Here is a 27961-nt window from a genome sequence, read left to right as displayed (position 1 = left end):
CAGTCCTAAGTTTCAGCGCCAGGGAGTTCACTGTCGTCAAGATAGACACAACATATCACAGCACTTCTGGCCTCAACTTTCAAAATAAAAGCCTTTATTTACGCGCGGTCCACTGCTGGAATATTCATTATAACAGAAAGAATAACATCTTGTGGCAAGTGTTTATTCCTACATACGATTTCTTCACTGCTAAAAAAGGTTGGTAAATGCCCAGTGCCAATTTCTCTCATAGCTTACATTGAATAGCCTACTTGAATAGCCTACTAGAATAGGCTACTTGATACTATGCGATTTGAATCGCATAGTATCAACTATTCTTTATAACCAGAACATGTAACGTGCATCACAGGTTTGCTACAAGTGTTTCCTGCAATAACTATATACCTGTATAGTTTGTGTGTTGGTGTAGTCAGCCTGAGAGAGGCACAATCTGGCAAGTTACACGACTTTGTAAGTAATCATTTGTAAAATGTTCCTAATTCCGATAGTAAGCAACTCATTAAGTAGAAAATAAATCATTCCAACACAAAGAAATTGTATTTTAATGTGAATCGTGTCATTATGCGAGTTCTACTGTGATTTGAGAAACTTTATTTTGGAAAGGCTACAGTGTTATTTCCGGTCAGACCGTGTTTGTTTTCATTAGCTTTACGAAGACCCTGGCAAGGGAGTGGATCCCGCCCCCGTCGCCGTCCTAGCTTTACCATTGGTAGTTCTCTGTCTTACCTTGAACTCTGGGACTCTCTGATTGGTCCGCACCGTGCCAGTCATCACCGAGTTGTGGGCGAAAACGAGGCTAAAGTTCACATAAGTTCAGCAGCTTTCAAGGAAACGGACTTCTCACGCGAGCAAAGGCCTTCTCACGTATGTCACGTAATGAGGGGTTATTATTCCCACCCGTCGGTTACCGAGGAGTGAGTTGGTGGTCCGGTTTCATTATCAACACCCAGCTGACTCGTACAACTTGCAAATAAGTGAGATATATTTGCACATTGTTCAGAAAAGAATATTTCCTTCCCTGGTTCTTTTCCCGCCGACTCCCAACCAAAGATCGATTAGGAAACTGCAGTGTGTCACTTCACAGCAGAAAAATCACCCCGTTTACTGAGTGTAGCTTGCACCTGTGGACATTAACATACATTAAAATACACTCTGAATATCAATCAATAAGGGCTGAGGTCTCTAGACATAGGAGTCAAAACTTTTCAAATGAATTTAGTCACAATTGTACATCGCAGATTCACTAGATTATGGTTTAAGATTTTTAATAATTATTTTATTATACTTTGCCTCGACTTTTGAAAGATTTGAATTTGTTTGGATCCTTCCTTTTATGTTATTTGGTTTTAAATATCCTTAAAAATCATATAGGCCAAACGATTAGACCTGGAGCCACTTGAAGCTGGTTTATGACAGAGTTATTGTTTGTGTAAATTTAATCTGAGTGAGACTTCTTCCCCGTCCTCTAACATCTTTAGTTAAAATAACGTTTTGTTATTACCTTGTTAAACCGTGTTTTAAGTACAGTTACCAACGTTAAACTGTAATTTCCCTCGGTAAATAATTCTATAAGATAGAATGCCTTTATTGTAACCATAAGGAAAATTCATTTTTCACACTCTTGTGAACTGGCTGGTGATTTTAGGCTCACGGAGACATAAAGAGGTGAGTGGGGCTGCCTCAGAGCTAGCTAATTTAGCTGTTGCTAGTAACTGTTATATCTATATCTTGATTACCAAAGAGCAAAGTGAGGGAACTGGGACTTTTGCTGGTTACTGTTACATATTTATGATGACAGTTCTGTTTTAGCTCAAACTCAAAAAAGATCCAGTTAGGGAGAAGAGCCACTAAAACCATGTGTCCTGCTGACTGCACTGCTGCACAGTTCAGCTTAAATGATAATCTTCTCTGTAATTTATAGCTACAAAAAGTGGAAGTGAAAAATAGAAATAACGTTAGACGTCACTACTGTGTAGTTACCTTAACCTCAGTTTACCTTCAGATATGTGATGTTATGTCTTTAGATAAGTGTTGTGCCCATTTTTATCCACACAGCTGTTGATTATCAGTCACCATTTACTGATACAATATGTTGTTATGTATGTTGTCATCCTTGTTACATCCTATTGGTGATGAGAATCTCTGGATGTTGGCACTAAAACTGACCCTGAAGCTGTTCTTCTCATGTTTTGTGTGTGTGTGTGTGTGTGTGTGTGTGTGTGTGTGTGTGTGTGTGTGTGTGTGTGTGTGTAGGATGAGTGGAGGAGTCCAACAGTCGTTGTTTTTCCTTGGGCTTCCAGACCTGAAGAAGCTGCTTTGTATCACAGTGACTCTGCAGGAGCAGGGCGAGGAACCAAGGAGCAAACAGATCAAGACCTGCAGGTGGATGACATGACACATCCATCCATCCATCCATCCATCCATCCATTGCATTCAATGTTGTAAAGTGAACTTGACCCAGAATATCTGTGATTTCACAGTCAGTTTGAAGGACAAAAGTGTATTTCTTTCACACAACAGTCCTGTGGATCTACCCTTGAGCAACTGTGTGTGTGTGTGTGTGCAGAGAGCTGGTGCTGCTGTACCATGACATCCTGGCCTCTCCTGCTCTGGACTCCCTCACTGACATCACAGTGGTCATGGCTGTAAGAGATGTTCTCTTGTTTTTCTGTTTGTTTATCTGAATCCCTCACACACACATCCCTGTAGTAACCATGATGTTGTCTTTTCTCAGTATGTTTTAGAAATCAACACAAAAAAGGTTCACACTGTTGGCCTTTTTTCATTTTAAAGCAGGAGAATGACAATGCTCACTAAAGTCTTTGAGCTATATGGTTGAATTGAAGTCTCAAGTTTTTCAATATTGTGTTAAAATGTGTTGATTTCTAGTGGTTATTTGGTTTTTTTTGGTCAGTTCGACACGCTTTCGGTCCAAAAATATGTCTTGTGTCTTCTATTTTTTTTGGCCAGGTTCAGACCAAGAATGAATGCATCGGGTCAGGGCTTCAACACCCGTGGGTCAGCACGGACAGTTCAGAATGAGTTACAGTAAAAGCAATTTATAAACAGACACAGTGGTGTCCAAGACTGCATATTGCTAACGGATCTATTTTCCCAAAGTGCGGCCATGAGTGATTCTGAATGAGGGCTTTATAGCAGGCAGCCTGTGCTTATTGCACCGCTCATATACGATCAAGTTAAAACTATAGTGGAGAACAACAACATTGTTTTGCCTTCAACCACGTGCGCTTTGGATGCGCAGTGTGCACTGCACGGCAGGAGGCACACATTACCGGTGCAGCGGAGAGAGGCAGTAGGCATATAGGCTACATCAGCAGCAGCACTCTGTTGACATCAAATTGTGGTTTTTGTACAATAATATATCTTTGATCATATTGAAATCATTACTCATACATGCAAAAAATATTTTATTTTATTTATTTTTTTGTTATTGTTACTGTAATTGCTTGGAGGGCCCCTAGTGGCTACGAGGCCCTAAACAGGCGCTTAGTTCACTTATGCCTCTGTGTGTGTGTGTGTGTGTGTGTGTGTGTGTGTGTGTGTGTGTGTGTGTGTGTGTGTGTGTGTGTGTGTGTGTAACCTCAGCCTGTCACTCACTGACAGATTAACAGGTTTTGACACAAGACGTTTGTTCACTGTAGAAACGTTGCACGGACACATCAGGCTCTGCACACGCAACGCTCAAACTCAGGCACGCCAGACACTTCACACACACACACAGGAGCCCACAGGAAGACAGACACACACACAGGCAGATTTCCATCTTGGCAGACAGACTTGACTTGTTGGTGTCTCCTCTGGGAGCGTGTTGTGAGTCTCTCTCTGGGGGACGGGGCTCCGTCTCAGAGGGTTTGATGGACAGTTTGAGAGAAGTGACGGCTCACATTCAGACTCTGACTGGAAATAGAAGAGCTGTTGTAGTTTGTGTGTTTCTGTGCTGAACAGCATCAGTGACTGTAACACCTGATGTGTTGAGTTTCCTGTCCTCAGTAGTTGGTACACTGATGGAGTCTCCTGATGTTTGACATCACCAGTCAAAGTTGTCATGTTTAGTCATGAGCTGTTGTTGTTGTGTGCTCTGACAGTCAGTCATTCAGAGGACATCTTGGTGTCAGGTTGTCCCTCCATGTCCTGGACAGAACTTCTGTTAATGTGAAATGTCTGAAAAGTCCACTTGGACTGAAGGTGGGACAGATGAGATTTGGCTAGAGGTCAGACTCAGTGTGACCAGTGTGTATTAATAAGAACATTACACACTTATTTTGTTACATGACTTTGTTTATGTTTATATGTGTTAGACTGGTGACCTGTCCAGAGTGTTTCCTTTTTTGATGTTGGGTATATGTTGCTTAAAACTAAACTAACATTTTATTTATCTATTTATTTAGAGGACAGTGGATATTAATGAACATTTCTGTTCAAAGGCTAATTTACAACTGTGTCCTCCGGCGTGATGTAAAAAAGACCTCAGGCCATTAAAATACACAAAACAAGGACACAAAGGTGGAGACATCCATAGAAACACAACATATCCATGTAGAGAACAGAATCCATCAGACAATAACACTAAATGAGAGCTGTCCATACAACACTACAAGTAGACAATGATACAAAACAAAACCAATACAAACAGTATTATATAATACAGTGCAAGATTATTGAACAAGAGGCTGGATGGTATGTTAATGAACCAATGCAGAACCATGATCATTGGCTTCATTGTTGGTTGATGTGTTCACTGTCCATTTGTTGTACCATGTGTGTTTGTGTGCTTGCTCTATCCTCGTGGTGGAATGAAAAAAAAATCCCTAATAAGGGACAATAAAGTCTAAAGTCTAAAAATTCTATTTTCACAGCCCAGTAAGATGAGAGGGAATCAGAATCAGAGTCTCTGAGACCAAACCTCTACAAAAAGACATGAGACTGAAGGAGACGAAGCTCAGCTCTCACCTGTTTTAACCTGTGGCTCGACTCCTCTTGTTGTTTTTCTCTCTTAACATGTCATTTTAGAAAGGTACACACAGAGAATAGATATGAGACTGGTTGAACCAGAAAGGAAAATACTACTCAAACTCAATCACAACACATCATGAGGAAAACAGCCTAATGAATAATGATGAGTAACTCATGCAACTACACTCTCAAATAATTGACAATTTCACTATTCACTCTCATACAAGTGATCATTAATCCTTGAGTGCCACATGAAACAGAATTCAGTCATGAAGTCACACAATAGGAACTACACTCTATTTACATGACCAGTTATAATGTGAACTAATTAGTGTGTGTGTGTGTGTATGTGTAGCTGCCAACACAAGCCAAGCAGAGACATGCAGCCAAATGGTTGGACTGAATTCCTGACATTCCCTGTGTTCCTGATCTACACACACACACACACGATGATGATGATGATGTTGACGACATATTTCTATTAGAAAAAAGTGTTTTCAAACAAATTAGATTCTATATCCAAGAAATGTAAAGTGACAGCCTTACGGCTCCATGAGTGTCTCACTCTTCTAACTGAGAAGCTGTTGTCTTCTACAGGTCCCATTCTTCCAGAGAGGCATCGTCCAGCTGTTTGGACAGAGACGCCGTCTGCAGGTGAGACAGAGTGATGGACAGAGGGACAGATAGTTTACACACTGGACTCTACATATCTTTGTTTCCTCTGTGTGTCTCTCCAGGTGGGCGGTCCTCAGCCTGTGTTCCCTGGTGTCCTCCAGTGTTGTCTGTCCTACTCTCTGATCACCAGACTGGCTCCCCGCTGGAACAAAGCAGGACTCTACCTCATCTCTGGTACTGCTTCTCTGTGTCTGCTGCTACTGCTTTAGACTTTGTATTTTATTTTATTTTATTTTTCTTTTTAGACTTTATTTATTTGCACATAAAAAATAAAACAAAACATTTACTTATCTCTCTTACTAGTAAGAAAGATACGAAAAAGAAATGTGCAGGCGAGGTCTGAAACCCGAAAGGCTTATAACATGACCTCACCTTGATCTAACAAATAATTGAAGCACAGTCAAGAAATAATAATCACATACCTTGTGCAAGGTATAGAAATAACAAAATGTTAAAAAAAAGAAAGGAAAAAAATGAAAAATACGGGGAAGATGTTGATAGTAAAAGTAGTAGTAATGATAACACCACTAAATAAATAAAAAAACGAAAAGAGGTGAGAAAAGAAAGCATGACTGGTACAGATAAATTAAGTTCAAGTAAACACTAAAAAGGGAAAAGAAAAGAAAAACTAAAAAAACATGGGGCGCTAGGAAAGCAGAAATAAAAAGTCAAACCATGTTTTGATGTTCTGTTAATTTTAACAGTAGTTTCTTTTTAAATATTGCTCAGGCTGTCATTGATGATTTTTGACATGTGCCATGTTTGGAATGAGTGAATTTGTGCCACTGTCTGATATTGCTGCATCTGAAATAATTGGATTGGAAGTTCTCTCTCTACATGGCTAGTGTTAGCATTAGTAGCTGTGTTACGGCGAGACGACAATAAGGTGCAAAACCGGTTGTTGTTCCACCACAACGCGATGCAAGAGAAAAAGGAAAGAAACACCGAGCTGGCTGGTGACCAGAGGTGAATGCTCGCCGGTCTCATGGCGGTTCAGTCTCTCTTGCGTCTCCAGGTGGACTAGATAAACAATCATCGCTCGCGCCAAACGACTGCGCCGTAGGTAACGTCACAGTAACCATGGTGACAGCTGTGCATCACATGTCAGCACAACCAGCTCCAAAGAAACAAAGAAATAGAAAGGAAAAAGACCTAACCCGTCCGTAACAACCTGTTGACTGTCCAGTCAGGAAGATCAAACTTCATCCCTTCCTCACCAACAGCTGTCTGTTGAGGTGGAGAGAAACATTAGTGTTAAGTTAGCATGCTAACCAGCTAGCTCATCCAACCTGTGATTTTCTGATAGCGAGTCACTGTAGCCTTCAGTCTGCCCAGAAGATGTTTTGTAAATTCAACCATGTAATTAACCATGTTTCCATCCACACGTTTTTATTCGCATTAAGCAGTATGGAATTAAAAATGCAGTAGAATTCGCTTAAACATCATGAATATCGATAAAAAGTTAATACGGTCGATCTCATTAGATTTGATCAATACAAAGTTAATGTGACAAATGCTGATGGAAACAGTTCTTTGCTGGATAAATATGAGTTGTGATCATGTTTTATGTCAATTCTGCTACGTAATCCAGCTGTTAAAGACACAAAGAAAGATGCAGGTGTACCGGCGCTGCCGATCACAAACCACAGGTGACAGGTTCCTCCGGTGTCTGTAGTATTTAACACGCCACTGTCTTCTGATGACAGGCATGTTGCATTCTAAACACCAGCCTACAGCCTAGAACTTGTGCAACAGTCTATTTACCAACTTTTTTTTTTCTTTTTTTTAATAGTGCCATATATTGTAAAGACATACAATCAAATACTACAGGGGTGCAACGTGGGTGACTAACAAATAACAGTACCATACAAACAAGACTTCAAATAGACAAACAGAGAGGAGACAAGAACAAAACAAGACAAAAAAATAGTAATAAATAAATAAATAAAAATAGAATAATGTGTGGGTGTGTATGTGTATATCTGTCTATTTACCAACTTAACTTGGCTGGCGTGCGTATGGCTCAGTGGTTTCCAGGCAACGACTCCAGCAGCTGGTCACATTGGGGCCTGTCTACAGCCCGACCTCAGGTAATGGACCATGCATGGTCTGCAGAAAGACCTGCTCAAAAAAATCCACTGGCTCTGGAACTCCCTGTTGAAAAACCTCTGATGATTGTTTTTTTTTATTATTGAGTCTATAGATATTATTGATTATAGATTAGGAGTAGATCGCCCAGTTTCTGTTTTCTGCAGAGTGTTGCCTTCACAGCAAAGTCCAACCTGTAATCACTGCTCCCATACTGGATGTTTGTGCTTTATCACGGTCAAGGCTGCAGTGTGTGTTTGTGTGTGTGTGTGTGTGTGTGTGTGTGTGTGTGTGTGTGTGTGTGTGTGTGTGTGTGTGTGTGTGCGCATGCGTGTCAGTCTTTGATCAAAGGGACAGCTGGGTGTAGCAACATTTGATCAGGCCTAACCTTGGACCCACTCTGGATGTGTGTGTGTAGGGTGTGTGTGGTTGGAGAGCATTTGAATGTTTTCTGTTGTGGGGCAGCACGGTGATGAAGTGATTAACAAGAACCACTCTCACCTCTCAGCAAGAAGGTTCTGGGTTTGATTCCCGGGGCCTTTCTGGGTGGAGTTTGCATGTTCTCCATGTGTCTGTGTGGGTTCACTCTTGACGCTCTGGTGGACAAGTTGTGACCTTTAGAGGTAAATTCATGCAAAATCGCTGATGCATGTTCCTGTCAGGGGCAGTTTTTCATCAAGAAGTCTCTGTATTTCCCTCTAAAACAACTCTGTCTGGTAACGTTGTGTTATTATCTCATAGCGTGGTGAATGTGCAGCTCACAACTTGTCCACCAGAGCGTTGTGGAGTTGTTGGATTGTGTATTTGATGAGTTTGATGAGGGAAACCAAGAAATTCCAAGAGCCTCCGTAGTTGATCCATTCCGATTGCTCTCCATGGATCGGCACGCAAGTGGTCCGCGGATCAATCGATAAAAAATAAATGAAAGACTGTGTGCGTGTAGTGTGGGAACACGTATGCCACCGCCCAGCCGAATAAACGGACAGTTAAAAAACTCTGCTCATAAATTTGAAGCTGCAGCTCTACGTCACGCACAACAACAAAATAGTTTTATCAACATGTTCACTACCTTGAACGCCGCAACGCACAACATTAATTGTAGGAACACGTTGGAACGTCAGTTTCCACCTTCGAGTTTTCTCATTTTTAAAATAATTTGAATTCTGTTGGAATAGCGAAGTCGTTGTGACAGTCCTAGTGTGTTGTCCGTCTCCATATGTGGCCCTGTGATCCCTCACCTCTGATCCCTCTCATCAGGACTGAATTGTCAACAAGGTGTTGAGCTGCACATCCTGCAGCCAGCTGGTGGAGCAGAGAGCAGAGTGGAGGAGTTAGACCTGATGTGGAGCTTTGTCTCATCTCTGCTCCACACAGATCAAACCATGCACCTCAGTTCATTAGGAATGATGCTCAACAAGCACAACGTCAGAGCTGTGGTGAAGCTGCAACATGTGGACTCAGCATGTGTTTCCTCTGCTTTCATCAAACCCACCAACAATGAGACTTTAACCAAACACTGCAGCTCAATATATGATTATGCTTTGCAAGCACAGTAGTTGAGCTCTGTTCAAATGATGGGTTTATGGAACTAACATGTGCTCTGTTTTCAGGGAAGGATTTTCTGACTGAGGGGGCGAGGCTGAACGCCGTCAGTAAGTTTCACTGCAGCAAATTATTATTATACAGATTTTATTTATTTTTTGATGGTGTTTCACTGATTGAGAAACAAAATTTCATCCTCTTGTGCATGTAAATGCACAACGAAAACGACAATAAAAACCAAGTGAAAATAAAATTGGTCGATTCAAGATTCAAGATAACCTTTATTGACATTGTACAGAGGTAAAGGAGCAAGTAGATGCTTTAAAATAAGACATGTCTCCTCCTTCATCACCTCTTCCACTGTCAGCAGACAGACAGAGCCATATAGACATACTGTTGTCAGGTTGCCCACCTGTATGTCTCAGTAATTCCAGGAAGGAGCTTATTTAAAGTGATAGTTCACTCAAAATTGAAATTTCCGAAAAAAATTAAAAAAGTCTATATTTCAAGCTTGTTTGTAGCGGAAGCTCCTCTTCCCGGTTCGTCAAATTTGGACGAACAAGGGTCCGTCCTCTTCCCAGTTCGTCCAAATTTGACGAACTGGGAAGAGGAGCTTCAAGAAGCTTCCACTACAAACAAGCTTGAAATATAGGCTTATTTAATTTTTTTTCCGGACAATTTCGCATTTCGGGGCTTCAATACAAGACGGACATTACATACGAGCAACATGGAGGTATTTGGATGTTTTTTGGTGTGTCTTTTTGTTACGAAGACAGTTGGTATCCATTTGCAACCGTTATATGGACATGCACTGCTACGCCGAGACCCCCTGTAACTCAGAGAAGCCACGGAGGACTCTGAAACTTCTCCCAGCCCTTAGTCCACATGAGGGTGAGTAGATAATGAGTGAAATTTCAATTTTGGGTGAACTATCCCTTTAAGTAGTTTGGTGGCTGAAGGTCACTCAGGGTAATAGTGGATTTGGCCTTGTGAACTCTATTTTTTCTGTGACCTGAAACCTGTCTGAGTGACAGAGGCAGACGACCACACAGAGGTGATTTCAGGTCAGATTAGGATTTATAATGCCTGCAGAGGTGATTCTGTAGAATATGTCACAAGAAAATTTAAGAAAGGTTTGGAAAGCTTCATGTGAACCATCAATTGTAAGTTTTTCATGGATTTTTTAGGATTGGTTTAGTATTTTGGCTGTGACTGTACAAAAAGAAATGGACTGGGTTGGTTTCATAAAAATACATAAGAAATCCAGAGAGCCAACCAGCAGCTTGGAAGACAAACCAAGATCTGGGCGTCCAAGGGTTTCTTCAGCAAGAAATGATGCATCCTGATCCACATGCGTAGGGAATTGTGTAACATTTTAAGGGTGTCTTAAAACTTTTTTCACCACTGTAGAAATAATATAAGTATCTATTTGGCTCCAACTAATAATGATGATCAGAATTCATAATGTATCATAATGTGTGTGTGTCTCTGTGTATCAGGCATGGAGGTGAACACCAGCAAGAACCAGCTGTGCATTAGCATTGAGGCCAACACAGTCAGACTGCCCCCAACATCAGTAACCTCACTTTTCTCTTTATTCATTTACCATATTTCCAATAATCAAAAAAATAGTTTTGTTTTAATTACCGTACATAAATGATCTGATCTTGTTTTCTGGCATGCTTATGAGTACTGATGGAGTGTGTGTGTGTGTGTGTGTGTGTGTGTGTGTGTGTGTGTGTGTGTGTGTGTGTGTGTGTGTGTGTGTGTGTGTGTGTGCGCGTGTGCGTGCACCACAGCTGGAGGACTTAAACCTCCCTCCTCTGGTGCTGAGCAGGTTCTGCAGTGATCCTACATCTGTCCTCAACCCGTCCTCCACTGGAGGAGCCATCTGGTGCCACGTCCTGCCCAGGTGAGACAGCTCCACCTGCTGGACACCCACAGGTTCAACATCACTGTCCTCTGATACCTCTGCAAGCAAATTGCTGCTAGAATTATTTCAGTTGCCTAGTCCACATACCACAGGAAATGGAAATGTGTCTGACTTTCATTTGTTTTGAACTTGACAGATCTGAGTTGAACTCACTGAAGAAGATGAGTTTTAATAGAAACTGGGAATATAAGATTGGGATTTTCTTAAAATACATCTCGATAAAGCTCCAGATGAAAAAAACTGACAACTGAAATGAAATGAAATGAAGACAACAGAGTGTAAGAAAGATGATTTACAAAGTTCAGTAATGATAGATTTTGTCAGTGAGTTGCTTTCGTTGATATTTGAGCTAAATAGGATTAAAATCCTGTTCAGTTTTTTGTTTTTTTTGTTCTGTTCTGTTGATGAAGGGACCATTTTTCTAATGATCAGCTTTTCACACATTTTACTGTGACTTGTGCCAACAAACACATGGGAATTTTAAATATTACAGTAAAAGAATATTTTTTCACACAAATACACTGTATAGTTTTTTTTTTATAGTGACTGTGCAGCTAAGGTGAGAAAACAAGAAAAAGAAACCATGAAAAACACAACCCATGCTGTGAACAGCTAGAAATATTAGAAAATAAATCTGTAAACCAGAAATGCAAAAACAAGGTTTACCAGCGAGCTTATTAAGTTAGAGTGCTTCTTTTGATTTTATTTTCAAAGCAGCAGGTAGTGAGGATGAGTTGTGTGTCAGGTGTAGGCTGCTGTTCCACAGATGTACACCTCCACCCCTGTTGCTGTGATACGGAGGCAGAGACAGATTTGATTGTCTGGCTGGATAAAGGGAATTATTATAGAAATATTGTTGGAAACATTCTGGTAGATTTTGTTCTGTAACTCACCTTATAAATAAAATAATCACATGACATTAATACATTGGTTAATATCTGACTGTATTAAACTAAGAGGAGCAGATGGCTGTGACTCCTCAGCCCTTACTGATTGATTATTATTTAATCTAAAGGCAAAACTGCACTGTTTGTTTTTATCTACACAAGTTTGACAGAGGGATGATTGACAGGAAGGTTGTGTTGTGTCGTGTTGTGTTGTGTTTTGTTGTGTTGTGTTGTGCACACCAACACCAGCAGGTGGAGCTGCATGTCTTTTAAATCACAGGCACCTCATGTCCTGCTACAGTTTTATTCTTTCTCACTAAATTAACATGTGTAATGGACACAACACACTCACACACCATATTGCTATTTAAAAAAAATGTGTGTGTGCATGTGTGTGTTTAGCATGAAGAAAGGTCAGATCATCACCATCAGCCGCCAGCTTCCCAGAGACGGACCGTTCAGGACCTACAGAGACCTGCAGAACCACTGGGACCGCCTGGTACCCACACACACACACACACACACACACACACACACACACACACACACACACACACACACACACACACACACACACATTTTTTTGAGCATCAAATTTTGTCTAAAAGCAGAAAGAACACTGGATGACAATTAGGTACTTTCTATAAGAAGTTGTCATAGCAACAGTGTGGTGAGGTTTTTGGGAGAGTTGTAGTCTTTGGCCAACAGAGCATAAATAGAAATCACTATCTATGTTATTGTCTTAACTAAATATCCCTTCAGACTTATTTGATAAGTTGGCCTGCACTTTATAAACATTGTGTGTGTGTGTGTGTGTGTGTGTGTGTGTGTGTGTGTGTGTGTGTGTGTGTGTGTGTGTGTGTGTGTGTGTGTGTGTGTGTGTGTGTGGTTGTGCGTGTGTGTTTCCAGTATGGTTACAGGCTCCCTGAGCTTGCAGAGGAGGAGTTGGTGTACTGCAGTGTGTATTTCAGACCAGTGGGAGAGAGACTCTTCACGTATCCAGAAACCCTGGATCTTATCTTTTTTTATTTACTTGAGTAAAATTGAAATTACTTTTAAGCTGAGGAACGACTCAAGTGAAGAGTTGTTCAGTGGAACGCCCTGTCCTGTGTGTACAACCTGCAGAATGTCCCTTTAACCCTCATCCTGGGCAGATACCCTTTGAGCTGCATCCGCCTGCAGCCAGTGCAGCGCTGCCCCCGGGTGGACCTGCAGGGGGCGCTGGGCTCCTTCCTGTCGGACCTCAGGGACTCGCTGCAGATGGTCTGTGGACTCCCTGCACAGCTGACCAGCAAACCCCGTTACCACACAGCCAGTCTGTACACTGCTGCTTCACAGGTACACACACACACACACTTGTTCTTGTTAATCACTTCATCATCGTGCCGCCCCACAACAGAAAACATTCAAATGCTCTCCAACCCTACACACACACACATCCAGAGGGGGTCCAAGGTTAAAGCCTGATCAAATGTTGCTACACTCAGCTGTCCCTTTGATCAAAGACTGACACGCATGCGCACGAACACACACACACACACACACACACACACACACACACACACACACACACACACACACACACACACACACACACACACACACACACACACACACACACATTAACCTATCATGCCTGTGTAGTTTGGAAACTTTGAAAGCTCTTCAACGTTTTTATATTATACTTAAAGCAATACTTACCGATCTGGCATTTCACTCAGCACAGCACAAACATTTGAAAATCAACAGCTCCACCTCCCTCACAAGTCCCACCCACCTCTCCCTCCTGCCGCATCTCCACGAGCCCCCTCCCTCCCTGCTGCATGCGTTGGCATGGCAACGGTAAACAGAACAGGAACGCGAGTGAAACGGGAACAACACAAACAAACACAACACCGGAGTTTTAAACCGTATAAACGGACTCAGTGATGATGACTGATGAGTTTTATAATAAACTGTTGTTAGCCTACTGCTACTGGAGACGCAGGGGAAGTGATTGTTACAGATTACAGTTCTCAACGAGCCGGGCTGGCGGCCCGACCAGCGCCACCTGATGCGCTGGTTCAGGGCCAAAATAAATCCAGACCGAGCCGAGCCGCGCCGGTCCGGAGTTCAACCGGGTCCGGACCGCTGAGAACTCACAGAGCTAACAGTAGCCTAGCCGTTAGCACAGAGCTAACAGTAGCCTAGCCCCCTAGCCGTTAGCACTGGATGCTTTATAGACACATGTGACTTCCTGTGTTTACGTATCACTCGGGGCTGCTCACTATCAACGTTACAATATCAGACATGAAACTCCACGACCAGCTGCGGCTGCAGTTATTGGTCTTTTAAAAAACTATTTATTTCCAAAAACCTTCTTCTTGTGTGTTGTGACTCTAGTCTCCTCTGCTCTCTGTGTCCTGCTACTGCTCTGTCAATAAGCGTTCTTCCTGGTCGGGAGGGGGTAGAGGAGGAGAGGAGTGCACAAAGTGATTACATATTAAGTAGGTTCGGTCGCTCGTCAAATCTTATTAATCGGACTAGTGTTGTCACGATACCAACATTTTGGTACCGGTATCGGTACCAACATGTTTTTCGATACTTTTCGATACTTTTCGGTACTTTTCCACATAAAAAGAGAACACAAAAAATGTCATTATTGGCTTTATTTTAATAGAAAAATTTTGGACCATAAAACAGGAAATCAGTAAACAGTTACTGCTGCTGCAGGATTAACATTCCATCTATATTAATCTGAACTCTTCCTAAATTAAAAAATGTCTGTTTAAAAATGAACATCAACTTGTTTTCTTTGCATTATTTGAGGTCTGAAAACACTGCATCTTTTTTTGTTATTTTGACCAGTTGTAATTTTTGGGAGAAATTGTTATCAGTAGTTTATAGAATGAAACACAAATGTTCATGTTACTCAAACATACACCTATTGTTTCCCATATGTAGACCAAATTGATTCTGTTCCCCCCACCCCCATCAACGCAATATCGTTCCGTTAATTCATCTCTGCGTAGCGCTGCTTCGCCGTGCTCACTCACTCACAGAGAGAGAGAGAGAGAGAGAGACACAGAGAGAGCATGCAGCCAGTGGTGATCCGCGGTAAAAACAAAACTTATTAACGAGGCTGTGGCGGCCGTCTCTCTCTCGCGCGCGGCGCGGCGCACACACACAGACACACACACAAACACAGGCACATGGACAGGTGGCGCTGTAACGGTAATGATAAAAAGCACCTTGCTTCGTTTGTGACTGGCTCTCTCGCTCCTCGCGGCTCAAATTACAATGCGGCGACTTCACGCGGCGACGTCACCGCTGCTGGCGGCGCAGAATGAAAGTACCGGTCCCATCTAAGCGCAGTATGGTACCGTTTTAAATGCGTTAGTACCCCGGTACCAATCTAGTACCGGTATACCGTGCAACCCTAAATCGGACCGAATAATATTATTGGTCAGACTTTTCTCAGAATTATATGAGAATGAAAAAATGATGAGTTTTTAACCCTGTTGGGTTTCTCTTACATTTTAATGTATCATCAGATTATTAATAGCATTTTAACTTAGACAAAGAAATGTGCAAAAGTTCCAGAAAGGTAAATATTGCTTTAAAGCAGAAGTAAGTGATCCGGTGGTTTTGGCTAACTTCCTGTCAGCAGATGGAGTTAGCAGTCCCCGCCCTCGTACCTACGTCACTACATTCACACGCATCCCTTGGCTGCACACACAGAGAGGACCGCCCCTTTATGCCGTTCTCTCTCCTCATTGGATAAAGGTTGTAGGATACAAGGAAAGTTTTCTCCTCGGCTTACAGCAGAGCAGAGTGACTGACAGACCCGTGTTTCAGACCAAACACTCTATAGAAGTGATTGCTGTCGGAAGATACAACTATTTAAGACTTAGCCTATATTAACACAAACATTCCGCTTACTTCTGCTTTAATGTTTGGCGACACTCTGCATGTGTGTGTGCCTTCTATGATTGTGTGACTGTCATCATTTGTGTGTGTGTGTGTGTGTGTGTGCAGTATGTTTGTATTGCACTGCAATTCATTCAAGACTTTGGTGCCATCTGAGATAGAATTCAAACTTCAAAGAACTATCCAAAAGTTTTTATAAATTTTGAATAGAACATTTGATTGAAATGTCCATCCTTAATGGGAATCCCACTTGTTTTATAACAGGTCGTATTATTATAATTCAATCCTCATTATTAATGGATGATGTAATACCTTCTGATTTACTGATTGACACTTAAGTAGAACTGTAGTGTATTTAATATCCTGTTTTATTACTTAAATCTTAATTAGGAAACTAAAGTCAGTGATTACATCCTCACATCCTTACATCATAAACTGATGTAGAACATGTAGACAGCGGTGCTACACTGATGTAGAACATGTACACAGCGGTGCTACACTGATGTAGAACATGTACACAGCGGTGCTACACTGATTAGGGGTGGGCAAAAATATCGATATGGCAATATATCGCGATACTTTATACCGCGATACGATATCGATATTCAATATTTAAATATCGTTTTTTTTTTTTTTCACCTCCGCGAGGTGTCACTGTACTGCTACCTCAGACAGTGTGTTGTTCATGCAAATATGTTGTTATAACTTGCACTTGTATAAAATGGCATGGATAATTTGAATGACATTGTTTTGACTCAGTTTGTCCCATGAATTATCACTATCGTCTGATGTACATACAACTCGGATTTTAAGATGCATAATGCCTTTTACATTTTTCAGTGAACTATGTAGAATATCGTAGAATATCGCAATATATCGCAATATATCACGATATATCGCAATATATCGCAAAATTTGGATATCGCAATATCGTATCGTATCGTGACTCAAGTATCGTGATGCGTATCGTATCGTGAGGTCCTTGGCAATACCCATCCCTAACACTGATGTAGAACATGTAGACAGCGGTGCTACACTGATGTAGAACATGTAGATGTAGAACATGTAGACAGCGGTGCTACACTGATGTAGAACATGTAGATGTAGAACATGTAGACAGTGGAGCTACACTGATGTAGAACATGTAGACAGCGGTGCTACACTGATGTAGAACATGTAGATGTAGAACATGTAGACAGTGGAGCTACACTGATGTAGAACATGTAGATGTAGAACATGTAGACAGCGGTGCTACACTGATGTAGAACATGTAGATGTAGAACATGTAGACAGTGGAGCTACACTGATGTAGAACATGTAGACAGCGGTGCTACACTGATGTAGAACATGTAGACAGCGGTGCTACACTGATGTAGAACATGTAGACAGCGGTGCTACACTGATGTAGAACATGTAGACAGCGGTGCTACACTGATGTAGAACATGTAGATGTAGAACATGTAGACAGTGGAGCTACACTGATGTAGAACATGTAGATGTAGAACATGTAGACAACGGAGCTACACTGATGTAGAACATGTAGATGTAGAACATGTAGACAGTGGAGCTACACTGATGTAGAACATGTAGACAGCGGTGCTACACTGATGTAGAACATGTAGATGTAGAACATGTAGACAGCGGTGCTACACTGATGTAGAACATGTAGATGTAGAACATGTAGACAGCGGTGCTACACTGATGTAGAACATGTAGATGTAGAACATGTAGACAGCGGTGCTACACTGAGAGAATGTAGCAGGAGAGGAAACTTTCTCTTTGAGTCTTCAGAATTTATTTTCATGGCACAAACTTCAAGGGGACGGTGAGTGAAGAGGTTCTGATTGTCCAGGTGAACAAGGACACAAGAACAGATCAGACAAATTATCTTGGATGAGGTAAAAATGTACTTAAAGAAAAAGTCCTTTGTCTATTTTTCATGTTATGAACCCTTGTGAACACACATTATATTAACCTCCAAACAAAACAGCAGACATTATTCATTTTAATGAATCCTTTGAAAACTCGTGTACATGAAGCTGAATGAGGAAAAAAGAATATTCTTCTCTCAAGGTAAATGTAAAATAAATCTGGTCATAAAGTCCTAAGCTCCTCTGAGCTCTCAGTAAAGTCTACGGATCAAATAATAAACTGTCCATTGTAACTCTGTAATGAAGCAAGTGGAATTAAAGATATCTCTCATCCTGAGAGCTCATTCAGCAGATGTAGGAAGAAAGGCGTTTTGTTATTCACATGGTGCAGCTAAAGTGTATTTTATCAACTTGAGAGAGTCTGTGTGGAGAAACCTCCGGTGAGATCGATTCAGTGCTCACAGACTGAAACTAAAATATTTATAGTGTTCAGCAGGGCTCATTTCCATCCACAAGAGCAAGAGGAGAAGTTAGTTTCTGTTTTGGGAAAGTGGTGAAACTCTGCGGCTTGTTGCTTCAGAAAGAAAAAAGAAAGGCTCCTGTACAGAAGGGAAGACTCCAGTCTGCTGAGCCTGCAGCACCAGGGTTGTTCCACATCTTATATCACTGTCATTTTTCATTTGTGTTGCTTTGTTTATATCTGTGTTCACCAGCTGGACAGTCTTCTTCTTCAGTCGTTGCATGGAGATTCTGCACCTTGAACGTTTTAAAAATCTGAAAGGGCACAAAGTTTTTAAAGGAGAACGGCTGAAAAAAGAAAGACACGTAAATGTGTCTGTTTATCATTTCACTGTAGTTCCTGATTTTATGTGTCTAAAAAGTGGACACGACTTCATTTTGGTCCATGACTTCAGAATTTCAGTGCATAATATTCTGTAACCTGCAGTTTCTCCTCCTCTTCCTCAGGTGTTGAGCAGTCAACCTGAGCTGGTCAACCTGACAGCTTCCTCCTCCCTCAGGCCCGTCCTCACCCAGCTCCCTCCCCCTCCTCCCCCTCCTCCCCCTACCAGACCCTCCTTTGGGTCTCAGCCACCGGCCTCTGGATGTGGGAGCAGACTGACCACAAGTCAGGGCTGTGGGGATGTCCAAGCCTGGCCGTCATCCTCCTCTTCCTTATCATTCCTTCCCTCCTCCCTTCCTCTCCCTCCAGCTCCTCCTTTATCCTCATCCTCCTCTTCCTCTTCTTTCCAACTCCTCGAGCCAGCTTCATCTCTCACCTCGGCCCTCATCCCACGTCCTCCCCTGAGTCAAACCCCGGTGAACCCTCCTCCTAAACTTGTTCCCATCTTTAAGAACAAGCATCCATTGCACCGCCTAAACGTGGCTCTGCTGCGGGAGCAGAAGCGGAGGGAGCAGCTGAGCGGAGGAGTGGAGGGGAGGAGGAGGGTGACGCTGCCCTGCTTTGCTCCTTCTCCTCCTTCTTCCCTCCAGTCTCTCCTGATTCCTCCGACGCCAGGTGTTCCTCGCTTCAGCCGTGGCCCCAGAAAAACTTTCAGCAGCACCACCCCTCAACCATCAGCACATCCCAATGTCAAGCACATCTCCAGCCTCAGTCCTGTATCGAAGGATAAACCCAGGGTTGTCCTCACTCCAAAGCCTGAAAGGAAGGTCAAATCCAAGACCAGTGTGAAGTTCAGCCTGAAACAGGAGGAAGCAGCAGAACGGCCGACAGCTGCAGCAGCCGAGCCTCCTCAACCAGCCACATCTTCTACCATCTCCAACAAGGAGTCGTCCAGCAGCAGCAGGCAGGTCAGTCCTCACTGTTTCCTTTACTACTGTTGACTGGCTGTGATGTCACCTTGTTCTGAGACTACAAACACAAGTCTGAAGCTGAATAGAATAGTCACTTTTTCATTCAAATTTTTTTGGGACATTCTGTTTATTGGATTTTTCCATATTCAAGACAAGTATTTGAGTAACTCATTGTGAACATATTTTTCAACCCAAGCCCCCCACCTGCTCCCTCCCCCGTTTCCCATTACTGGTATACATACTATATATCTACAGAAATATACTTAAATACAAATTATAGTACAATAGGATCATTCAAAATGTCTAACCCAACCTCATGCACACTCTTTGACCTGTCTGAGACCAAAGCTCATCAGTGAAACTGGAGGAGAACACCAATAAACAGGTCTGTGCTGATTGGCCGGACAAGACAGTGAGGAAACCTCAAATTAGAAGTGGCTATTTGCATTAGCCCCGCCCCCTCCTCCTGACTTGAACTAAACTGTAGATTTTTTTTTTTTTTCAAAGGAGGTTAAATCGAAAGCAACTGGACTTAGTTATTTGTCTAGGAAGACGTTTCACCTCTCATCCAAGAGGCTTCATCAGTTCATGTAGCATCTGACCAGGCTGGGACTGGTCCAACTATCTGGTGTGGAGACTCACTATTTAACCTCTTGTGTGGGCGTTCACAAGGGTGATGATGTCACTGGTTCCCTTTTGTGCTCCAAGTGCCAACGACAGTCGTTGGAGTGACAGTCGTTGGTGGGAAGTTGGTTTCGACTTCGTTAGTGCCCTATTGTTTTCTAACGACAGTCGTTGGAGTCACTTGCCAATTGTGAACAGTGGTTGTTCTTTGAGGCTAGATGGTTGAGTCTCCTGGGAAGGGATGAAAGGGCAGCATTGTAAATTGGAGATAGGTGGTGTCTCAGACCTCCTCCCCTGTTGAGGGAAGGTTTTTCTACTTTTACAAAAATGGCTTCTTTAACTCCTCTTTCAAACCATCTGTCCTCTCTGTCTAGGATTTGAACATTGCTGTCCTCAAAGGAGTGGGCTTTCTCCTTGAGATGTAAATGGACAGCAGAGTCCAGTCCTGAGGAGTTTGCTCTCCTGTGTTGGGCCATGCGTTTATGCAGTGGTTGTAATACTATGACCTGGACAAATGAGAATATGCACTGGCTTAAACTGTAGATGTGTGTTCCACGGTCTCCAAGGTCAACTTCATATCTCAGTACAAGGCTGCGAGGGTCTTGGACCGTTTCAGATCTGCAGAGTGGGCTTCAGGCACCAGAATCAGTATGTGTGTATCATGGTGTGTGTGCCAGGGAGTGAGAACCAAGGCTGAAGCCGAGGCTAACGATAACATCCTAACCCCAAAGACTCTGCCCACTCATCTTACTCCAGGACTTTTGTGAAAAGATTGGAGCAGATAGTACTGGCCTACAGTGTTGTGCAGTAACGCATTACTGTCATTTGATTATTTTTTTAGTAACAGAGTAATGCATTATAAATTCTAAAATAGTAATTAGATTATAGTTACAAGTCCAGGTAACTATACGTTACCATTGCCGGTCCTCTCCGTTCCTCTCACACACACTTAAAGAGGAACTATGGTCTGGTCTCTTTTCCTCTGTGTTGCTAACCCTCCTCCAGGCCGTGTGCATTTGTTTTTAATGAAGCCGGCAAAAACCAATCCATGGAGTGGTGGATAACATAACATATACGATAACAATGTGTAAATCTGACCCCCTGACCTCTGTGGTCCTCTCCACTCCTCTCACCCACACTTGAGCTTCCTGGGCTATCAAGTGTGAGCCCACTGCACTGTCATGGTAGACGTTGTTCTTTTTTTTCCACTTTTGTCACTAGTAATCTAACTAGTAACACAACTAATTACTTTTGAAATAAAGTAATCAGAACAGTGATTACTTTTAAAGGAGTAGTCAGTAATCTAATTACTTACTAGAGTAACTTGCCCAACACTGCTGACATAGTGGCTGATCATAAACTGGATGATCATTGATGATGATGAAATGTACCAAATGTACTGAATGCAAACAAGAAAAGCACAGAAGCCCCACAGATGTTGAGTCTTTATGTGTGACAGCAGCAGCTCACTGTTGTAGTGTTGGTCTGGTCCTGATGACGGTCAACGTTTCCCCACTGTTGTGATGTTTCTCTGTCTCACTTCTTAGTGGATGTTGTTTCTGAGACGATGATGCTGTCACCTTCAGCCCTGCAGCCCTGAGCTGTTCATTCCTCTTTTTTTTCACCAGTGTTTTTTAGGGCCCGACCGATATGGATTTTTGGGGGCCGATGCCGATACCGATTATTAGGGGGGAAAAAATCCGATAACCGATTAATCGGCCGATTTTTTTTTTTTTTAGTAAAGTTTTAAAATGTTATTAATTTAAGTAATATATCTACATATTTACTTGTTTTTTTGAACAAATGGCTGCTTTTGAGCCTTTCAGACACTTCTACAAAGAATTAAAGGCAGAAAACTAATTTCAAATCCTTTTTATTGCTGAGTCAAGCAGCATTAACACAACAACCATCCTTAAGTTAACAATAACATAGGCCTACAACAAGGCACCATTAGCTTTTTAAAAATAATAATAAAGTGCAAAACTGTAACATACAACTATTTTCTCTCACATCTTTGAAAACAAACAATAAAAAACAACTGCAAAAGAATGAGGTATTTTGTGTGGGGCAAGAATTATAAGAACACTATTAAAATATTCACAAGCCCCTACAACTGTGAGTCAAGGCACCATTAGTTATTTGGTTTTTTTTTTTTAAATAAAGTGCAAACAGTAAAGTGCATTGTATAAAATAATCTGTCTAGTTATGTGGGCCATTTTCAAACTCATAGCCTACACTAAGCATTTTTCTTGTGTTTAAATAATATGGCTACACCCCTGGCTATTTATTGTAACTGTAATAAAGATGATAGACTAATTCTTCTCTGCTTATTATTCAGACTATAGCCTGGGTGTGAGTGTGAGTCTGATTGTTATGTCAACCCCCCTCACTCACACACTCGTCATCCTCTAAAATAAATATCCTAATAAAAAAAATAAACCTAACTCACGTACATAGTAACGTTTAAAAAAAAAAAACTAGGAACACTCGATATACTGTAGGCTGCTGCTCTTCACGCCGACAGGAAGACCGACTGATTATCTCAGTAATACCACGTAGGCTCTTTATCATTAATCAAATTCGGAGGGAAGCGTTTGCAACTACTGCTCCCCCCTCCCCTTCTCCCCTCCGCCGGTGTTATGCCGAGAAGTGCCTGCTTGCCGAGATCTGCATGCCGCACAACAAACGTGGAACTGGATCATTCATTACGGGGACGGGGATGCAGTTTTCGGCACAGCAGTTTATTGGACCTGCCGAGATTTGCATCCCCTGGCATTCCACGAGCGACATGCAGATCTCGGCAAGCAGGCATTTCTCGGCATAACACCGGTCGGTGCCTCCCCGTTTTAACTCGCGTTACTCATTTTGCTCCGGTCTTATCTGGAAGCATGCAGCTGCCTCAGTGAGAGAAGTAGCTAGTCGATTACGTAATGTGTACTGTTATGTTTATTCTACCGTGACTGGCACGGCTAATATGTGTAGCAAGGATAATAGCAGATGGCTAATTCTAACTTTAGCTTGCATTACATAGTGCTTAAACGTTAACTCGGCGTGACCGAGACCAACACAGCGGGGAACATCGTGAAGTGGGTTGAATTGAAACTTGTTGACTTATTGTTTATTTCACAAACTTGTTTATTTACCGTTGAGGCGGACCACTCTCCTCCGTGCGTCTCTGCAGCTGCCTGCTGATCAGTCACTCTGCTCTGTGCTGTGAGGTGGTTAGTGGATAGTGGATGGAGTTTGTCATGAGGTCGGTGCGCCCTCTACAGGATAAATAGCGTAATGTCGGGGGATATTTTTAAGGGGGAGAATCGTTTCAAAGTAAAACCAAGTCTTATTCCCCGCATTTTATTTATGAAAATATCGGCGACAATCGTCGAGTTTTGGCCGATTACCGATTATTCTCAAATGTGCTATAATCGGCCGATTTAATCGGCCCGCCGATAAATCGGTCGGGCCCTACTGTTTTTACAGGTGTTAGATGTATTGAAGGACTCAGTGATGGTTCACACACTGCTGAGTCCCAGTGGAGAAGCCTGAATGGAAAGTGTGACCAGCTCCTAACCTACCTGTTGTGTGTGCTGCTGTGTTCCTTCAGAGAGCTGCGTTTGAGTCCAAGCCCAAGAAATCCAGAGGTGCCATACCAGATGTGGATGTGGAGGAAATGGCTCGAAGCAACCAGGTCAGTAGACTTACTGCCCTTTATCCTCCTCTTCATCCTCCTCCTCTTGACACCTCATCACTCTGCTTTATCCAGACTACACTGGCATTCTGTGCCTGTGACCACCAGATAATAATAGTAATCATTAGCAGAAGAAGATGAATCATTTAAAGCAGATTCTAGTTTACAAATGCAAACAAATCTGAAGCAGAAAGAGGAGCAGGATGGAGATGAGATGAAGTTACTGAGAGAGGACAAATTATAGAAAAGCGCTATACAAATGTAATCCATTATTATTATTATTATTATTATTATTATTATTATGAATTGTTTATGTTTAATGTCGCTCTGGGCTACGTTAACCCTGATCACTCAACTCTCATAATGAGTTATGAAACAGACAGGGAGTCAATGACCTGAGGATTGATGCTGATTGGATGTTTTCGGTTCAAACCATGAAGAAGCTGAGCTTCCGTGTTGTGTCTGAAGTTGAACTAGTTGACTTTGGTTTGTGTCGGGGGGGGGGGCTAATACACCAGCTGAGAGAAAATGAATGTGTGAAGACTTTGACCAGATCAGGTTGTAAGATGGAAACAGGACTGGACAACTTTTTTTTATGTCAGCTTTGAGTCCAGCAGTAGATTCCAGGTGATGGGTTGAACATCTGCAGACCAAGAGCAATGGCGGAGTTTACAGATATGTTTTTTGACTTTTAATATCTTAATTATTATAGGACAGTATGAGAGACAGTAAATCAAGGGGGAAAGTGGCATTAAAATCTGAATTGCTGCAGTTCTGACTATGACATGGGCTGAACTGTACAGGGTGAGCCACTGGAGCACCCCGGGTGCAGTGGATTTAACAGGACTATTTCTGAGTTGGGGTTATTAAGTTGTAGGAAATTCTGTGGTTAGATACAATAACAAGTCTGAGGCCTAGTCCACATGGACACGGGTATTTTTGAAACCAAACTTTTATGGTCCCCGGTAAAAAAAAAATTCCTGTCCACACCACCGGTGTGATAAAAATATCTCCTTCCACATGAAACCGCAAAATCCGCCTCAAACAATGTCATGCGCATACCAAAGCAGTAGGTGGCGATAGCACTCCTAACAGGAAGGCCATTTTGGCCAATCACAAGGCTGGAAAAATTCATACCGGAAAAACAACAATGGCGAACCGAGGCCGGGCAGATTTCTTCGTGTGGACCGATGTGGTTACTTCTCACTGTCACGTCAGCTGGTCACGCTCTGTGCTCCACAAGTCTCCATGGATACAACTTGTTTACCGTTGCACAGTGTGACGTCAAACAATGTCAACAAGAAATTGCAGTTTTCCTCGGTTTTCCTGTCCACACATGACTGCTGAAACCGGACTTTTCGAAAAAGTTCACCCTGGACTCTGGTTACAATAAACTCTGATTTCAGGAGCCCAGGACTGCGGTTACGTGTGGATGAAAAGCCAAACCATGCAGAGAAACACACGGTTTCAAAAATACTCGTATGGACGGCCCCTGAGATGTCCTCAAAAAGCTAAAAAGCTACCGTACACCAAAACACAGTAGTGTTAGGATGGAGGAGCTGAACGTTGTGGCCTGATGCAGGTGCTGTGACACCGCAGAGTTAGTGCTGATGGGACATATTATGGAAATATCACTTTCTGAAGGCTCTTTAACATATATTTAGGTGACAAAAAAATCTGTAATTTTCAGGCTCCCTAGGATGAAATCAGTGTGGTTTTACGAGTTGTTCTCTCAGTTGTCTGACAATGATGTAACTTGTTTTCGGATTTGAATAACCCCACCCCTACCTGGTAGCAGTAGAAGGGGCGGAGCAAGCAGTGGTTCATTTGCATTTAAAGGGACAGACACTGAAACCAGCCGTTCTGAACAGGGCTGTTTAGAGAGGATGAAAAGAGCTGTGATGTTTGATCCTTGGGGGATTTTGACCAAAGCATGTCACTGACATGTCTTTAAGACACCTGCGGACTATTTTAAGTTGTGGAAAAGAGGCAGAATATGTCTCCTTTAAACCTATTTGTTAATGTGAAGAAGAGACTCTTTGAGTCAGAAGAGAAGAGAAGAGAATTTCCGGGTGATGGATTCTCTGTGTATCCACTCATGTTGTATGTACAGCTTCAACTTCCCTATAAACATCCTCTAGCAGAACTAGCTACATTAACATGATGTATTAAAGTGTGTTAGAGAGATGAAAAGTGAACACAGAGCTCTGTCGGCCTGAGTTTTCCTACAAACGTCCTTTCAGAGGAGGCTGAGGGCTGTTAAAGTGATGGATGGTCAGGAGGTGGTGGAGCCCACAGGGAGCTGAGCAGATTAATAACAACATTCATCAGTTTTACAGCTCCAACCTGCAAGTATTCAAGAACAATACATCAGTTATAGTTTCTCTTTTACTGTTATTTACACTGCTGCTGCTGCTGCTGCTGCTGCTGCTCTGCTCTGTAGCACGGTGAAGATTTTCAACCTGTCCTGATTTTGTATTGATAAGTACAAGTACAAGTTGAAATTACAGAGACAAAAAGAAGTGAAGAGAATCATAACGTTAGGTAACTAGAAGTCGAGTCACATGGTCACTGAATAAATAATGAGGATGAAAGTTCTTCAGCTCTTCTCAGACTTGAATGCAGAGCAGTGAGTTGAAATGCTGCTGCACGGTGAGTGTGTGAGCAGGTGAAGACACACACACACACATCTCAGATAACACAGAATCACTTCACACTGTTTTATTCATTTATTTATATCAAGTGTTGGTGTTTTTATTGTTGTTGTTAACCCCAGTGTGTGGCGCTGAGGTCCTGGTCCTTTCCCTCCCTCTTACATAGAACTTAGGTTTCTCATCCTCTCCTTCTCTTCCTATTTGTGCTTTCTTTCACTGTACTAACTGCCCTCCCATCTTTCCCCCTCTCTCTCTGCCCCCCCCCCCCCCCCCCAGTTGTCCAGGCTGAACTCTGCGACTCTCTCATCCTGGTTGAGAGGGAGAGGAGTTGTCGTCAGTGCCAAACACAAGAAGGAGGAGCTGATGCTGAAGGTCATGGGCTGTCTGGCTGAGGCCTAGACACACACACACACGCACACACGCACACACACACACACACACACACACACACATACAGTATGCACACACCATACGTAGTTAATAGACTTACTTTAGCATATTAACGCTGTGCTAAGCTCCTCATTCAAGGATTTGATGTAGGATCTGGCCGTCTTATCGGCCTGAATCACAGAGCAGCTGGAACAGTTGAGAGCTTCTCATCCTCTAATTGCCATGCTGAAGATTTGCCAAAGTGAAATTCTCTTGTCCCATAAAGTGAGTGTGGTTATAGCGGAGGTGAGAGTGAGGGGACAGAGATGGACCTCTGTCCTCTCACAGATTGTTCAGGTTCAGTTTCTGTCAAGAGTTTGACCTTGTTCACTTTGTTTGTCATGTTGGTGGAGTATTAAAAGGTACAACATACTGTAGGTCATGGATGTAAACCTGCTATTTACTGAATGTTGTTCAAAAACAGGTTCTTTTGAATCCAGATTTGCTTTGTTCATCCAGAAGCTACTTGCTTGTTCAAAACTGTACAGTTGTATTTATTTTTATTTATTAACTGAAGTTCTGTAAAGTTTTATCCACTAAAATCTGAAAACAGCAGCTCCCTCAGTCTATCTCATTTGTCTTTCAGCATTTGCCAGGTAGCTGATTCACACACACAGACACACACGCACACACACACACACACACACACACACACACACACACACACACACACACACACACACACACACACACACACACACACACACACACACACACACACACACACACACACACACATCTCTGTGTTAGTTTAGTTAGGGAAAGAGTTTCAATGTGTGTATTTTATGTCTGCATGGCAGTGTTACATTCCGAGTTAGGTCTAGAACTGAGCGCAGAAAAGTCTAAGCTGATCTACTAACCGGGTGCACTGAGGATTG

General features: G+C 42.3%; 1 protein-coding gene and 1 long non-coding RNA gene across 3 annotated transcripts; one reads left to right on the top strand and one right to left on the bottom strand.

Annotated features, from left to right (window-relative positions):
• Window positions 1-1619: 1619 nt before the first annotated feature.
• cUnh18orf63 (chromosome Un C18orf63 homolog) lies at window positions 1620-27642 on the top strand. Its single transcript, XM_083995816.1, has 14 exons — window positions 1620-1665; window positions 2254-2382; window positions 2567-2645; window positions 5572-5628; window positions 5712-5823; window positions 9348-9389; window positions 10779-10855; window positions 11079-11191; window positions 12502-12598; window positions 13009-13094; window positions 13254-13437; window positions 18846-19688; window positions 23917-24000; window positions 26931-27642. Exons 2-14 carry the CDS (start codon window positions 2255-2257, stop codon window positions 27051-27053), a joined length of 2025 nt encoding a protein of 674 aa, XP_083851942.1. The 5' UTR covers window positions 1620-1665; window position 2254; the 3' UTR covers window positions 27054-27642.
• On the bottom strand, window positions 3663-7929 carry LOC311003925. Of its 2 annotated transcripts, XR_014596288.1 has the most exons (4): window positions 6807-7929; window positions 5521-5622; window positions 4972-5013; window positions 3663-4152 (listed from the first exon to the last, which is right to left on the bottom strand). It is a non-coding gene; the product is annotated as an uncharacterized lncRNA (long non-coding RNA). The 2 variants fall into 2 exon arrangements; XR_014596287.1 differs by having other exon boundaries at window positions 3663-5013.
• Window positions 27643-27961: the final 319 nt, after the last annotated feature.

Source organism: Trachurus trachurus, assembly GCF_905171665.1.
Source record: "Trachurus trachurus genome assembly, chromosome: 20".
Taxonomy (NCBI): Eukaryota; Metazoa; Chordata; class Actinopteri; order Carangiformes; family Carangidae; genus Trachurus; species Trachurus trachurus.
This window is presented reverse-complemented; position numbering and strand designations above follow the sequence as displayed.